The 15,200-nt window shown below is 42.7% G+C and overlaps 1 protein-coding gene across 2 annotated transcripts in view; it reads left to right on the top strand.

Moving 5' to 3' along the window:
- Positions 1-15,200, top strand: part of SNX7 (sorting nexin 7) — a 73,557-nt gene that overhangs the window by 14,741 nt on the left and 43,616 nt on the right. For both annotated transcript variants that reach the window (XM_053250318.1, XM_053250317.1), the window contains exons 2-3: positions 12,438-12,620; positions 14,785-14,895. In XM_053250318.1, coding sequence (XP_053106293.1) covers positions 12,438-12,620; positions 14,785-14,895 — 294 coding nt within the window. The remainder of the gene's footprint in view (positions 1-12,437; positions 12,621-14,784; positions 14,896-15,200) is intronic.

Genomic DNA, 15,200 nt, shown 5'->3' with positions numbered 1-15,200 from the left:
TAAAAATAATAATGGTACATAGAGGACGTGTACTGCTGTACTTGCATTCAACTAGGGATGTGCACAAACCGGTTCGGAGGCCATGTTGGAGGCCTCCGAACCGGTTCGGAACCAGGCCGGGCCGGTGGGCCGGCACTGAGGAGGGGTCGAACTTTAAGGGGTGGGGTAGTACTTACCCCTCCCACCACTCTTTCCCCTCTGGAGCTGTATTTAGAATTGAAGTTGTGGGGGCGGCAGCTTTCCTCCCTGCCTCCCCTGCCCCCGTCGTTGCCAGGAAGTCATGTAAATACCAGCACGCATACGCCCGTCACGGCGCACCGCATACGTCACACGCAGCGTGCGTATGACATATGCGGCGTGCGCATGGCGGCAACAGGCGCGCGCGTGCCACAACTGGCACATGCGTGCTGGTATTTACATGACTTCCTGGCAACGACGGGTTAGGGGCGGCAGGGAGGAATGCTGCCACCCCGAAATCTCAATTCTAAATACAGCGCCGGAGGGGGAATAGCGGCGGGAGGGGTAAGTACTACCCCCCCCCGCCCTTAAAGTTCGGCCCTCCTCAGTGCCGGACCACGCCGCCGTAGTTCCGTGTACACCACTACATTCAACATAACGTGTGAATGACTGTACCTGAGTATAGATCTGTACCTGTTCACACTGTACACTCAGTTGTTCTGCATAACGTGTGAATAGGACCCTGTCTCCTCTGCAGAGTCTATAGAGCAGGAATAAGTGTTTCTGCCTATTGCTTTTCTTGTAATCATTTGAATTGTCAGTAAACTAAAAGACCTTTTTTGAAACATCACATTAATTATAAAAATTAAATTAAAAATAAGAGTGTGGCCCAGTGTAGCATATGGTTAGACTTGCAAACCAGCTTTAAAAACTGGCTTCTAAAGTGCAGATTTTGTAGCTGATGACATAGTTCAAAACTTATTTATTTAAATACTTTCAATTTGTCCACAGTCAATAAGTAGTGACACTTAGAATGCTTCACTTCCAAATCAATTTGCTTTCCAGATCCCAGACTCTGGCAATGAAGTCAGTGGACATTTCCTTGCTGTCTTCACTAGCTCCAAGATTTTTTAACCAAGTTCCTGTGTTGAAATACCATATGAAATATTTACATGCCTTATTTGAAAGGAAAGCAGCCCCCAGTCTTTGCCCTGAGACTGACATTTTTGTAAAACTGTTTTTTTGAAAACATGTATTTATTTTAATATTCAGTTTTTCTAAAGCCTTTCATAAGACATCTCAACATGGTTTACAAAAGTTAAAATACAACAAAACTCCATTTTAAAATCACACTTAAAATAGGGATGTGCCCAAACTGCAGTTCGAAGTGCGATTCGAGCACTTTGAGGGAAATTAAAAAGGAGACTTTAAGAAAAGAGAGAGCAGTTGCTCACCTGCTTGCTGCTGTCCCTTCCAGCTTCCTCTGGGGTGTTGCATGTCCCCAAAAGCCCTGCACGCCATCAGCATGCACATGGCGCCCACTGATGGTGCACATTGCTTTTGGGGACACACAATGCCCCAGTAGGAAGCTGGAAGGGTCAGCAGAGAGCAGGTGAGCACCAGTGTTCCCTCTAAGGTGTGCGCGTGTTCACGTGTTTTTTGATGTGTGCTCGGTTAATTTTAGATCCCGCTCAGGCTGAATCAGGAAGGCCCCACTCTGAATGCATGTGTGCACACACTGCCTTGATACTGCTGCTCAGATCAAAATTCATTCTGCACACAGAAGAAGAAAAATTAGAGAGAACACTGGTGAAACCCTGCTCTCTGTTTCCTTAAAGTTCCCGTTTTAATTTCTCTCAAAGTGCTCAAACCGTGATTCAAACTGCTGTTTGGGCACATCTCTAATTTAAAACTGCAAAATCAGTTAAACAGTAAAAACCATAAAACAAAAAACCACAAAAAAGACAAACAGAAGCAGGAAAGCTGAGAGACCCGGCAGCCGCTGAGGGGTAAAAGCCTGAACAAATAAAAAGAAGATCCTTCGTTTTTTAAAAGCAGCCACAAATGTCAAAGAGTAGACATTCATTGGGAGAGCATTCCAGAGCCTCTGGGCAACAACAGAGAAGTCCCTGTCCTATATGCACAGCAATTTAGCCTCTCTGAATGTCGGCATACGGAGCAAAGGCCCCTCTGATAGCCTTGTTGGGTGGGCAGAAACGCATGGGAGCAGGTGGTCCTTTAGGACCAAACCATTAAAGGCTTTAAAGGTAATAACCAGCACCTTGACTTGGATCCAGAAACAAACTAGCAACCACTGTAGCTCTTTCAAAATAGATATAGTGTGTTCTGCATGAGCAGTTCCAGAGAGAACCCTGGCAGCTACATTCTGCACCAACTGAAGTTTCCGAATATTCTTCAAGGGAGCCCCACATAAAGCACATTGCAGTAATTCATCTGTGATGTAATTGGGGCATGGGTGACTGCGGGCAGATCTGCCTTCTCAAGAAAGGGCCGTAGCTGGTGCACTAACCAAAGCTGTGCAGAGGCACCCCTGGCCACTGCCTCCACCAGAGCATCCAAAAGCAGAGCCAGTTCCCCCAAGCTGCGCACTTGCTCTTTCAAGGGGAGTACAACCCCATCCAGAGCTGGTTCAATCACTCTGTTCTAGTTGGCTTTTCTACTGACTAACAGCACCTCCATCTTGTCTGGGTTTAACCTCAGTTTGCAAGCTCACATCCAGCCCATCTCTGCCTCCAGCCCCCGGTTTAGTACATCTACTGCTTCCCAAGGATCTGATGTCAGAGAAAGGTAGAACTAAATGTCATCTGCATATTGCTGACACTTCAGTCCAAACCTCCTGCTGACCTCTCCCAGCGGTTTCATGTAGATGTTAAACAGCATGGGGGAACAATACTAAACCTTGAGGGGCCCCAGAGGCCAAGAGGTCAAGCAGAACCCCTAGCACCACCTTCTGGAACCTCCCCCACCCCTGAAAGGATCGGAACCACTCTAATGCACCACTCCAGATCCATTTTCCTGAGAGGCGGTCCAGAAGGATATCATGGTCAGTGGTACTGAATGCCATTGAGAGGTCCAGCAGAACCAACAGGGATGCACTTCCCCTGTCTAGTTCTCTGCGTAGGTCATCCACCAAGGCAGTTTCAGGCCCAAATCCAGGGCAAAAACCAGATTGGAAAGGGTCTTGATAATCCATATCATCCAATACCCTTTGCAGCTGCACAGACACCACATACTCTTCTCATCTTAAAAAGGGAAGATTTGAAGCAGGCTGATAGTTGCCTCTAGAAAGTGTAATCAATTCTGAATCATAATTATTAATTCTGATCTGAGCTTTTGTTAAACTATAAATCCGATCAATCATACTAGTAAACCGAGGACCAAATTTAAATTTCTGTAATACTTATTTTTAAAAAGATCCCTCCAAACAGTCGAAAGCTTTAAATACATCTAATGAACATATTGATAAATATCAAAAGTGTGTTAGTTTTACAAAAATATATAATATCTAACAATTTCCTAATAGAACTAGATATATTCCTTCATGGAATAAAGCCAGACTGGTCTAAGTGAATTATTTTATTTATCATTGACTTAAGGTGATTTGCCAATAATTTAGTATAAAGTTTATAGTCTACATTAAGTAATGAAATAGGTCTATATGAAGTTACCTCTTGTAAATCTTTACCAGCCTTAGGAATCATGGTTGTTTTAGACTCCGTCCAAGACCCTGGAAGAGAACTGCCATGATATAACTAATTACATATCAATAAAAATTCAGGAATAAGAATTTCTTTAAACTCTCTATAAAACTCCACCGATAATCCATCCGGGCCTGGGGCTTTTCCATCCCTAATACTTTTATAAACCACAATAATTTCTAACTCTGAAAAAGGTGAATCCAAATACTGAATATCTAGTGAAGAGACTTCTGGAAAATTCAATCTACTTAAGTATTTACTTATTTCATCCATTGTTAGATTAGCGGATAAATATAATTGTTTTTAAAAAGAAGTTAATTCTTTAGTAATATCTTTAGTGTTAGTAACAATCCGACCTTTATTATCTCTTATTGCTCTAACAATTTTTTCCCTTAGCTTTCTTTAATTTAAACGCCAATAGTCTTGCATTTTTATCAAATTCATAATATCTTTCCTTAACATATAAAAGTTGAGTGAAAATTTCCCCCATTTCTTTAACTTCAAGCTCTTTCCTTTTCTTTTCCAATTGCTCATAAATATTTACAGATCATGTTCTATTGTATATTAACAATAGATTCTTCATCTCTGAATATATGTTTATCTTTTCCAGAGTTCCCTTTTTAATCCTATTCATCTGAGATATGTATTCCCCCCTTATAACAGCCTTCATAGCATCCCATCTTATAGTTAATGACATTTGCTCTATATCATTTTCACACACAAAAATTTACTGTTTGAGGTAATTGTTGTTTTGCAGATAAATTATCGAATAATATGGGATTAAGCCACCAAAATTAAGTAAATTGAACATTCTCCTCCAATTTAAATTCAAAAATCACCAGGGCATGATCTTTTATAAGTACAGGTGCAATTTCTCCTCGCTGAAATGATTTAAAAAGCTTTTGGAAGCCCATATATAATCCATCCTGGAGTGAGATCGATGTCTACCCAGAAAAAAAGTAAATCCTCTTACTGAGGGATTCATAACTCCCCAGGCATCTACGAGCTCATTCAATTGCATTAGTTTCTGTAGTTTCTTATAAAGTAAAGATTGTTTTTTATTCTTAATTGAAATCATTTTGGTTCCCCCAGTTAGCTTAGCACCATTGCATCGACATTTAAATTTCCTCCCAAAATTATGTTTTCACCACCAAATCTACTTAATTGTTTCATATTTTTCTGTAAAAATCCAATCTGGCCCTGGTTAGGGGCATACATAGAAACTGATATTATATTTTTATTATCTAATTCCCCCTTAATAAATATAAACCTCCCATCACTGTCCTTCTGAATCTTTTTAACCTTAAACTGTAAGTTAGCTTTAAATAAAATAGCCACCCCTCTTGACTTACTAGTCCCTATCACAAAAAATTGCTGACCAAAATACTTATCTTTAATAATATTTATCTTATATGTTTCTTGCAACATAACCACAGGTGGATTAAAAGATTTTATATATTTACTAATTCTGGCTCTCTTAATAGGATCACCTAGACCTCTAACATTTAATGAGACCACAGTACATAGGAAGCTGCCATATAATGAGTCAGACCATAGGTCTATCTCTCTCAGTATTGTCTACACAGACTGGAAGCAGCTCCTCCAAGGTTGCAGGCAGGAATCTCTCTCAGACCTATCTTGGAGATGCCAGAGAGGGAACTTGGAACCTCCTGCTCTTCCCAGTGTAGCTCCGTCCCCTAAGACAGACATAAGCACATCTTATGGTGCTCACACATCTAGTCTCCCTTTCATATGCAACCAGGGCAGACCCTGCTTAGCTAAGGGGACAAGTCATGCTTGCTATCACAAGACCAGCTCTCCTCTACATTGATCACCCATTCAAATCTCTAAGATCTGTAAAACAAATAAGCTCAACTTCCAAAACCAACAGTTCCACCAAACAGCCAAGTGTATCCTGAGTTACTTTTATACTTAATTTAAACATTAAATTAAATTTTACTGTTCGTTCACATATTTTATACCTCCTACCTCTGTTGCCTCTTCCAAACCCCTGACCGTATTCCCTCCCACCTCTCCCCAACTTACTTGGACCATAGTGAACTCTCACAGAGGAACCTAAACAAAAGGAAATCCTCTTCCAGGTCCAAAAGGGGGGGGGGGCGCAGTATATTAAACCAAAGCTTCCTCCCTCCCAAGCCAGATGCATTAATGCAATATCCTAAACCACTTAGCCAATCTCTATTAATTATCCTAGGAAACTCTCCTTTCAATAATATTGCTATTATTATTACTATCTAATTGTATCCATAATGCTCAGTGCAAAAACCTTTACTTCACATACTACAAAAAAATTCCCTTATCATATCTTCTCCTAACAATTATACAGTCGCTTCCAAGGTTGTCCTCTCTAATTGCCTCCAGATGTGTCTCTAAGTTTGGCCAAGACCTTTTTCATATGACTCAGCACTGAAACAGTCTCTCTTCCTTGTGACTTAAAGACAATTAACTTAAAAGGGGACCCCCATTTATACCGAATTCCCTTCTGTACTAATTGTTCTGTGAGTGGTTTAAAGTCTCTCCTCTTCTGAAGTGTAGCCATGCTAATGTCTTGAATTTTTTTTTTTACTTTGCTTCCATCCCAATTAGTCTCTTCCACCTCACACACTTTATTCATAATTCTATCTCTTATGCCAGCGTCAACAAATATCTCAATAATGTCTCTTAGTTGCTGCAGCGACCTAGGAGAAAACACTCAATGAGCTCATTCAATGTCTTTGTCAGTAATCTTTAGGTCTGGCAACAGAAGATTAAATTTAGGAATGAGATATCCAGTTAAATCAACATTCCCCATACTCTCACTCATTCCTTTTATTCTTATATTATTTCTCCTATCGCGATCTTGAACATCAGCCAAGTCTGTCTTGATTTTAGAAATAGCTTTAAAGACTTTACTTATATCTTTGGGTCTCCCCAAAGCAGCAGCAGACCTTGGGGGATCAGGTGTGTAGCTGAATTTTGAATTGTTTAGCAAAACTATTATGAGGAGATTTCCTGGCCAAGGTGTGTGTGTGTGTGTGTGTGCATGTTGTATTGTTTTTTTTAAATTCTCTGCAGAAAAGTACAACTCACTGCACCCAGGCCCCAGCATAAAACTACTTATAGCCCCTTTTTCATATTTGTCACCAATCTGAACTATTTATCCCCCAAGTGTTCTGTTAATATCCCTGGGATACACGTGAGGTAGTCTGCTTTAATAAGTGAACTCAGCAGCAAGGTCTGCTGCTGCTTTGGGGAGACCCGCAAAGGGGCAAGATGAAGAGGAAAATGGCAGCTCGCCTGCTCTAAAGCTCTGGTGCAGGCTTTGCACCTGACATTTCACTTTTCACGAGGCACAACCCCACAGGTAGGAATGCAGAGATTCTTCCTTCCACTGCAGAACATGAAAGACATGCTTTGGTGGGTGGCAGGTGGACATTTTGCTTCTTCTCGCCTCCCTCCCGCTTGTCCCCTCCAGATCGAATGCCAAAGTGACAGAACGGGCTTGCGGGCGGCAGGGTAGTTGCGTTGTTCCCTGTGGCGAGTTGGCCGCGACCAATTGACCGGCGGTGAGTTGGCTGCGGTGAGTTGTCATAGACCCCATGAGCCTTACTAGCAGTTTGAGCAGTGTCTGAAATTTGTTGAGAGAATTCCTTAAGTTGATGGTTAATTTTTTCAGACATGCCTGCCAAGTCATTCCTTATCATTGCGACTGGTTTGTCCCATTCCCTTTTCAATACCCGCTTGAGCTGTTTTATCAAACCTTCCATTAAATCAGCCTCCAGACCTCATCCGAGACTTGAGGAGGTTTTTGAGCATTGCTCCTGTACTTCTTCCACGTGCTCTATATCTTCCTCCCCTTTATTGGACGGAGGCATCGCTCCAGCTATCTTTGCTTCGTCCAAATAAGCTCTAATTCCCTTTCCTTTTTGCTGTATACCTTTCCTAGACATTATGATACTAAAAAATCTTGGCTTCATACAGAGCTCTGGCAAAATTAAACAGGCTAAAGCTAACTAATAGGCTCGGTTGGAGGGAGAGCAACAGGCTCAGTGTGCCATCTTCCCCAGTGGCTAGCCACACCCCCAAACAGGCTGATAGTTATCAAGTATGGTGGAATCAAGGGAGGGCTTTTAAAATATTGGTTTTACCACCACCTGCTTGAGGCTCGATGGCAGCTCACCCTCCCTTAATGAAGCATTGATAATTGGCTCCAGCCACCTACCTGTTCCTTCTCTGGCAGATTTTACTAGCCATGAAGGACAAGAGTCCAGAGCGCATGCTGTTGCCTGCACACTGTCTAGTATCTTGTCCACTTGCTCAGGCTGCCCTAACTGAAAAGAATCCATCACAGTTGGACCAGATGGTTGCCGAGGCACATCTCCTGGAACTGCCAGAATCCTGGAGTCCAAATTGGCATGGATCCAACCAACTTTATCTGCAAAGTGACCAAAAAAAAAAACGGTCACAGTGGGCTGCTGATGGTTCTTTACCTGTCACATGGGGGCTTGTGTGGATTAGTGACTTTGCCACATAAAACAGCTCCTCTGGCCTACACTGGGCAAACATTTCTTTTCTGCCCCCTCACCCACAGAGTCGTCTCTAAAATGGGCTCCAGGCCATGTTTGTTCAGATGGGACTTCCTCCAGCGTTGCTCTAGCCATCATTGTTTCATCAACCAGGAACTGATCGCTCTAAGCTCCAAGGAGCAGAACATGGTGGTTGGAGCCAATTATGTTCCTGGCTGACAAAAACCAGATCCAGCATATGTTCCGCCATGTGGGTAGGACCTGATATTAGTTGAGATAGGTCTATATGTGTCATGGCAGCCATGAAGTCCTTAGCCGTTCCTACTAGGGAAGTGTTGGCATGGACATTGAAGTTCCCCAAGACAATAAGCTTAGGGGAACCCAGTGCTACCTCCGGGACCACATCTGCCAGTTCAGGCAGAGAGACTGAGATGCATTGGAGTGGTTGGTACACCAACAGAATCCCTATTTTACCTCAAAGGCCCACCCTCAGGGACAAACACTCAAAAAAGTTTTGATATTGCCTAACTGGGCATCTAGAGAGGGGAATGGACTCATGATAAACGACTGCAAATCCTCCCCCATGACCTTCAAGGGCAGGGCTTATGTAGGATCATGAAACATGGAGGGCAGAGCTTGGAGAGACCTACTCCACTGAGCTCACCCAACCAGGTCTCATTCACACATACAAGGTCAGCATGCTCATCCACAATTAAATTATGGATGAGAGAAGATTTTGCATTTACTGATCTGGCATTTAACAGCAGAACTCTAATCCTTGAGGGAGTGTTCTCAGAACTCCCTGGGGTCACAGGGCTGGGAGAAGATCTGGAAAAAGGAATAGGCCTCAGTTGCCTAGATCATTTTCCCCGGTACCGACCTGCTCAGCAACCACTGCCAAATTGCTCTCTGCCTGCCACCCAATAAATAACTGCCCCCAGACTACCCCCAGTCCCTCACTCTCCCAGGCACATGCTAAACACCAGCTCCCACAAGTGGGCAGCGTCTGAAAAGGCAGCATTTAAAAAGAACTGTTCATCCAGAAGCAATATTAATATGATGGGAATTGCCTCGTGTCCCCGCCTCGTGTCCATGTATTCATCTGCAAAGTTTGCTGCCTAACCGAAACATTATTTTTTCTAGTGCATGAGTATCTGGAAGTAAATTGACTTCATATATCATTTCTTGCAGCTTGCACAATAGAAATAAAATAGCCCCCTAAGTGGTGAAAAATGAGAATCTTAAAACTGTCAAGTTTAATAATCCAGATTATTACTCAAAATATAAACATGAACTTCATACATTTTAGAAAACACCTGGCTGTGTAGCCTAATGGTGCCCCTGGAGCGCAGGAATCTTGAATGGTGTTTTAGTAGGTAATAACGACGGCCATTACCTTTGGTTGTCGTTCTCATTTGGCACTGGAAGATCAGGACCTTCATAGTCTGTACCTGCAGCTGTGGCTACTGTGTTTCAAAAAGGTTAAAAAGTTGTTCCAGACATGACTACTTTTGCAGTTTGCTTGTGTTAAATATCTGCCTTAAATCTGACTGGAACGGAGTCATTTATTCCTGGTTGCCCATTTCATGACTTCAAAACTAGTGTAGTGCAGTGGCTGTAGAGTGGGGGCTATAAGGTGGGAAGTCCCCAGCTCAGATTTCAGGTCTGTCATGATTTCATTTAGGTGCCTTAAGCAAGTCTCAGACACTCATCTGCAACGCTTGAGAATGGCAGATTCCTGTACAGGCCTGTTTATTGTAAGGATTATTTAAAGCTGGAGTGCGCAGATCAGGATTTACTAATAAATCTTTGAGTGATTGCTCTCTTGATGAGAAAGAGTTTTGACTTCCAATAGTTTAACAAAAGCAAGTAAAACAATTTTTTTAAAAAATCTTCCATGGCTGGCCTCTTGCTAATTGTTCATCTTTCAGTCCCCGTGCTCCTTACATGTAAATTATGAATATTAATTGGCTATATCTTTGACCAGAACTTTTTTGTGTGGAATTTTTTCAACTTCTAAAATTTCTACTTCTTTACTTGAAAAACTTTAGCGATATAGTGAAGGGAAATCAATAAGGTAGAAATTGTTTTGTTTTTATTTATAAATAGGTCCAATAACATGCCAAATTGAATCACAATCTATTTAGGCATCAGGAATATTTGCATAGTAGGGTTTCTTGTTTGTTTGAGGAAAGCATTTGTGCAAATGAGAGGGAAATTTGAAAGGGAAATTTTTCCAGAAAATTTTCCAATTCAGAAATTTCCAGAAAGCCCATTTTTCTGTTAGTACCTAAATAGTATTTAATTTAATTTATTTATTTATATACCGCCTGGCTCCAGAGGTTCTAGGTAGTTCACAAAAATAAACACAACAAAAACAAACTAAAAGAAACTCTTAAAACAATTTAAAACATTCAGAGGCCTGCATATAGAGAAGTGTCTTGGACAAGTCACTGCCCACACAATTTAGCAACAGCACACTGTGTGTGTGTGTGTGTGTGTGTGTGTGTGTGTGTGTGTTGGGAGGTGGGGGGGTATATGCATGCTAACATCTTTATCACATGCAGCAAGCTAGCCAAAATATTGTCCAAACCAGACAAATAATGTGTAGCATTTCTATGGCACGTTAGAGTGTAGAAAGCAATTTATACACATTGGAGCTATTCATATGGGGGCGGGGGAGGCTGCACAGTCCTTACCTTTCCCCCAGACAAGCGAACAATCCCTACTGGGAGCACTGACCGTGCTTCCACACGACCCGATCTCCAGGGTCCCGGATGACACGTCCCGACCTCTGGGTATCCCATGATGCACCACGTGCTGAGTGCGGTGCATTGGGGGATTCCTTCAGGAGACAGGCGCTCTAGGCTCCTGTCACTGTGACCATGAGGACTGCAAGCAAGAAGCAACCCATGTGCTCACACAGTCCCAGAGCCTGGGTTAAGGGGTAACTTGCTCACTTAACCCCTGCTTACAACTGGGGTAAAGAGCTGGGCTAGGCGGCATAGCCCCACCGGGATCAAGTTCGTTTCTGGCAGTTCTCATGTGCAGCCTAACCCAGGCTGGGCTTCCCTAGCCTGGGTTAGGCTGCATGTGAGAATAGCAACTTTATTTCAAGAATCCTTGCAATGCTTCAGTAAGAGGTTAAATTATAACTCCTGTGTTGCAGATGAGATGCTGAAGGCCATCTAGTGAGGGCAAGGTGAGAATGGAAGCAGGTACTTCCCAACTCAGAGTGCTTCCTTTAGCACCCTAGTTTGAGTTCTAAAGGCAGAAGGTTTTGCGTTTTTACATTACTACCTCTAAATGCTGAGTTCCTACAAAACAAACAACGGCTCCTGCAAGAGTTCAAGAAAGAAGCGGTCACCCCACCACCACCCCTTTTCTTCTTCTTTTTTATTCCAGTCACTTATGTAATTATGTACCAGAAGATACGTGGGATATTTGCATTTAAACCACTGTAGAAATGCAGTTTTCAGTGCAGAGTTTGACTTCTTATCGACAAAGGAGCTCAGTTGCTTGAAAAGAAGTGGAGAGCAGAGATGTATGACCTTTCAGAGGTCAGGGAAAGCATGCAGTAGGCTGAGATTTCAAGGCCATTTTCAAGAAAATAAAGGCTATTGTGGCTTCTTGATTGATTGATACTCCCACCCCCCTTCCCGGTGCTGCTTCATTGAGAACGGAGTGGCCAGTTTTTTAAGGGGATGGTCATTGTGAAACTGACTGTTGCCTGATAATAAAAGAACAGCTGGTTGAAGCTAGTGTGCCAGTGGGGATGCAGGGATGGGGGATGCTGGATAATTATCTTAAAAGAGCCAGAGAATGGGAATAAAACATGCTATTTAGAGAAAAGGCCATTCAGTCAAGAGCAGTGTCAATAATTTGATCTTCTTTTACATATTATGGACCCTCTGTGAGAGGCAGGCTACACACACACACAAACACACACACTTTTCATTAATTCAGGTCTGCCCAATTGGAAGTAGTAAATGTTGATATTTCTTTTCCCAAAAAATCTTGAGAGCTTGAAACATGATTTCAGTTACAGTTGATAATTTCAGGAATATACACCCGTGGCTGATGTTAAAATGTCTTGGAGACCGTGTGTAACTCTCGGCTGTATGTTGGTCCCACAAACTATGAATGGTCAACCGTATATTTGAGTAATCACTCTTGTGCCAGCATGTCTTTTGGTATGAGTGACGATTCTTTCAAATATCTTCTTTTTCCACAGGATGCATCACTAATGGAGGTAAATTCATTCAGTCCTTTGATGCCAACATCCCCATCTTCAATGATAAACCAGTACAGATTTGATGATGAACCAGAATTGAAGGATCTTTTTATTACAGTTGATGATCCAGAAAGCCACATCACTGCTATTGAGACATTCATCACCTACAGAATTGTTACAAAGGTTAGCTTTCTGTTAGTGCAAAGTGCAACTTCAATCATTTAAACATTTATTGAACACAATAATGTTGCAGATGGCAGGCCATGATTTACTTAGATTTGCACAGGCTGAGCAATAATGCTATATGAGAAGATACTATAAAGGGAAGTTTTTAAAATATATAAAAAGGCTAAATAATTACAGCAATTTCATAAACATGACAAAGAGAGTGGTTCAGAGTAATCCAGTGACAGAACCACGCAACAACTTCAGCTTGCCTTTGTGGACTTTGGGCATATGTTTCTGTGACAGCAGACCTCTCTGCTGTGGGGCAAATCAATTCTGAAATTTACAGGACTTTCAAAGCCCAGTTTTGATTCAGCAAGTGAGAAGAAATAATCATGCATCTCATTGGATGTGCTGCAGCCCTTTGGTACACTTAAAGCACCACTCTGGATCCTGGAATCAGCTATGTATATATGTAAATCAATCCTGCTATCAGCTATGTATATATGTAAATCGATCACAAGGACGTGATCTGCAATGTTTGTTCTCATCCCCCACCCACCCACCCACACATCTCTCTCCGTCTCTCTCTCTCTCTCTCTCTCTCACACACACACACACACACTCAGTCATTTTAAGGCAGTTATTAAATATGAACAGTTATTTTTAGCATAGCGATATATTTTTGGCATGTATGTCCAATTAAAATCAACATATAATTGGCCACTCATGAAATCTCCCTAATGAGCTTGTTTGACCATCTGCTTTAAGTGCATTTCCTTTTTTTCTCCATTTGAAAATGCAAGAGAAGATACACAGCCTGATCCTATCCATGTTTATTTGGGAGCAAGTCCCACTGTATTCAGCTGGGCTTGCGCCTAGGAAAAGAGTGAATAGTCTTCAAAGTATAGGGGCACTATATAAGCTGCCAGGAGTTATCTAGTCTTGCTCAGTTTTAAATTCTTCTCTGCAGATTCTCCTAAAGCAGGGCTGCACAACATACAGCCTGCGTGTCTGCGGACACATTTTCGTGGCCCACAGTGGAAGCAGGGTGTCACTGCTACCTCCCCCCCACCCCGCTGTGGGTGGGTGGCAGGAGCGGTGGAGAGGCAATGTACTGCTGTGTGGCGTTACCCGTCTCCCCCCGGTTACCAAACCCCTCGGCTTGAATTGGGGGCTGCTGCGGAGGCAGAGGGCTTGGGAGCCTCCTTGGAATGAGAGTCCATGCCCCTGGCCCCAACAGAGTCAGAGGGGCTTGGGAGCTGGAGCAAGTGGTGGGGGGAAGCGAGCAGTGTGCCACCTCTCCACTGCTCGTGCCGCTCAGGCTCTCAAGCTCTCTGCCGGAGAGCAGCCTTCCTGCCCTGCAGCAGCCCCCAGTACAAGCAGAGGGGCTTGGGAGCTGGAGGGAAGCGAGCAGCATCCCCGCAGCAGCGACCCTACAATTCGCACCACCCAGGGAAGCTGCCCAGGTGGTGTCTCATCAAGGCTGCCAATGGTAAGGGAGATGGGGCTGCCGGGGAGGGAAGCAACACAGGCCCTCTCTCCCCTAGCTATTACATTTTTATTTTATTTTTAAAATTAAATTACATGTATTAATAATAGTTTTAATTAACTATCTTATTAATTTTAATTAATTTTTCACTGTAAAGTTGACATCGTCCCCTACTCGCCAAATCACAATTGGTTTCGTCCCACCAGGGCTTTTGAGTTGTGCACCCCTGACCTAAAGGATTCTTAGAACTTAGAGAATTTTAGACCATGCTGTAAATGGAAGTCTGGCAAATGTGGCAGTTACTTTTTAATATGGCGGAATGACTTGCTCGCATGCAGGATCATGGATTATAATAACGCTCTGGTTGCATGGAGGACTTTAGGGTCGTTTTGGCAAACTGCACTAAAAAAAATGATGATGATCTTTTGGAAAAGAAACTCTCACTGTGGCCAAACTGAGGATTGCTAGCATCTAGGGATCATGGAAAAGGAGGCAGAGTGGCTTGGAAGACCAGACCTTGCCAACAAATAGAAGTACCTGGCAGGAAGGCAAATCTTCATAGTGGACTCTTAGTTATCATATGTTCTTGACCTTCACAGTTTTCACTGCCTTCCCAGATAGCAACTATATAGCATAAATGCACTTTTAGACATGCTCATCACATTTGGGGGTGTGTGTGTCATATTTCAGACAACCCGTGGTGAATTTGACTCCAGTGAATATGAAGTTAGACGACGATATCAGGATTTCCTATGGTTAAAGGGGAGACTTGAAGAAGCACACCCAACACTGATTGTTCCTGTAAGTATCGTCAAGGTTAATTATTTAAAACTTTCATAGAAAGCTGGCAAGCACTGTGCATGTAAACTGGAGTGTTGTTCATTGTATTTCCTGCTGAAGAAGCAAGCCTGGAACACCTTCCTTAAGAGGCAAGGCTACAGCATCTGGGGCTTTTTAGTTTGAAAAAGGGTCGACTATGCGGAGACATGATAGAGATGTATAAAATTATTCATGGAGATGAGAGAGTGCACAGAGAAATCTCTCTCTCTCTCTCTCTCTCTCTCTCTCTCTCTCTCTCTCTCTCTCTCTCTCTCTCTCTCATGCAC

Source organism: Hemicordylus capensis, chromosome 4, assembly GCF_027244095.1.
Source record: "Hemicordylus capensis ecotype Gifberg chromosome 4, rHemCap1.1.pri, whole genome shotgun sequence".
Classification (NCBI taxonomy): domain Eukaryota; kingdom Metazoa; phylum Chordata; class Lepidosauria; order Squamata; family Cordylidae; genus Hemicordylus; species Hemicordylus capensis.
This window is presented reverse-complemented; position numbering and strand designations above follow the sequence as displayed.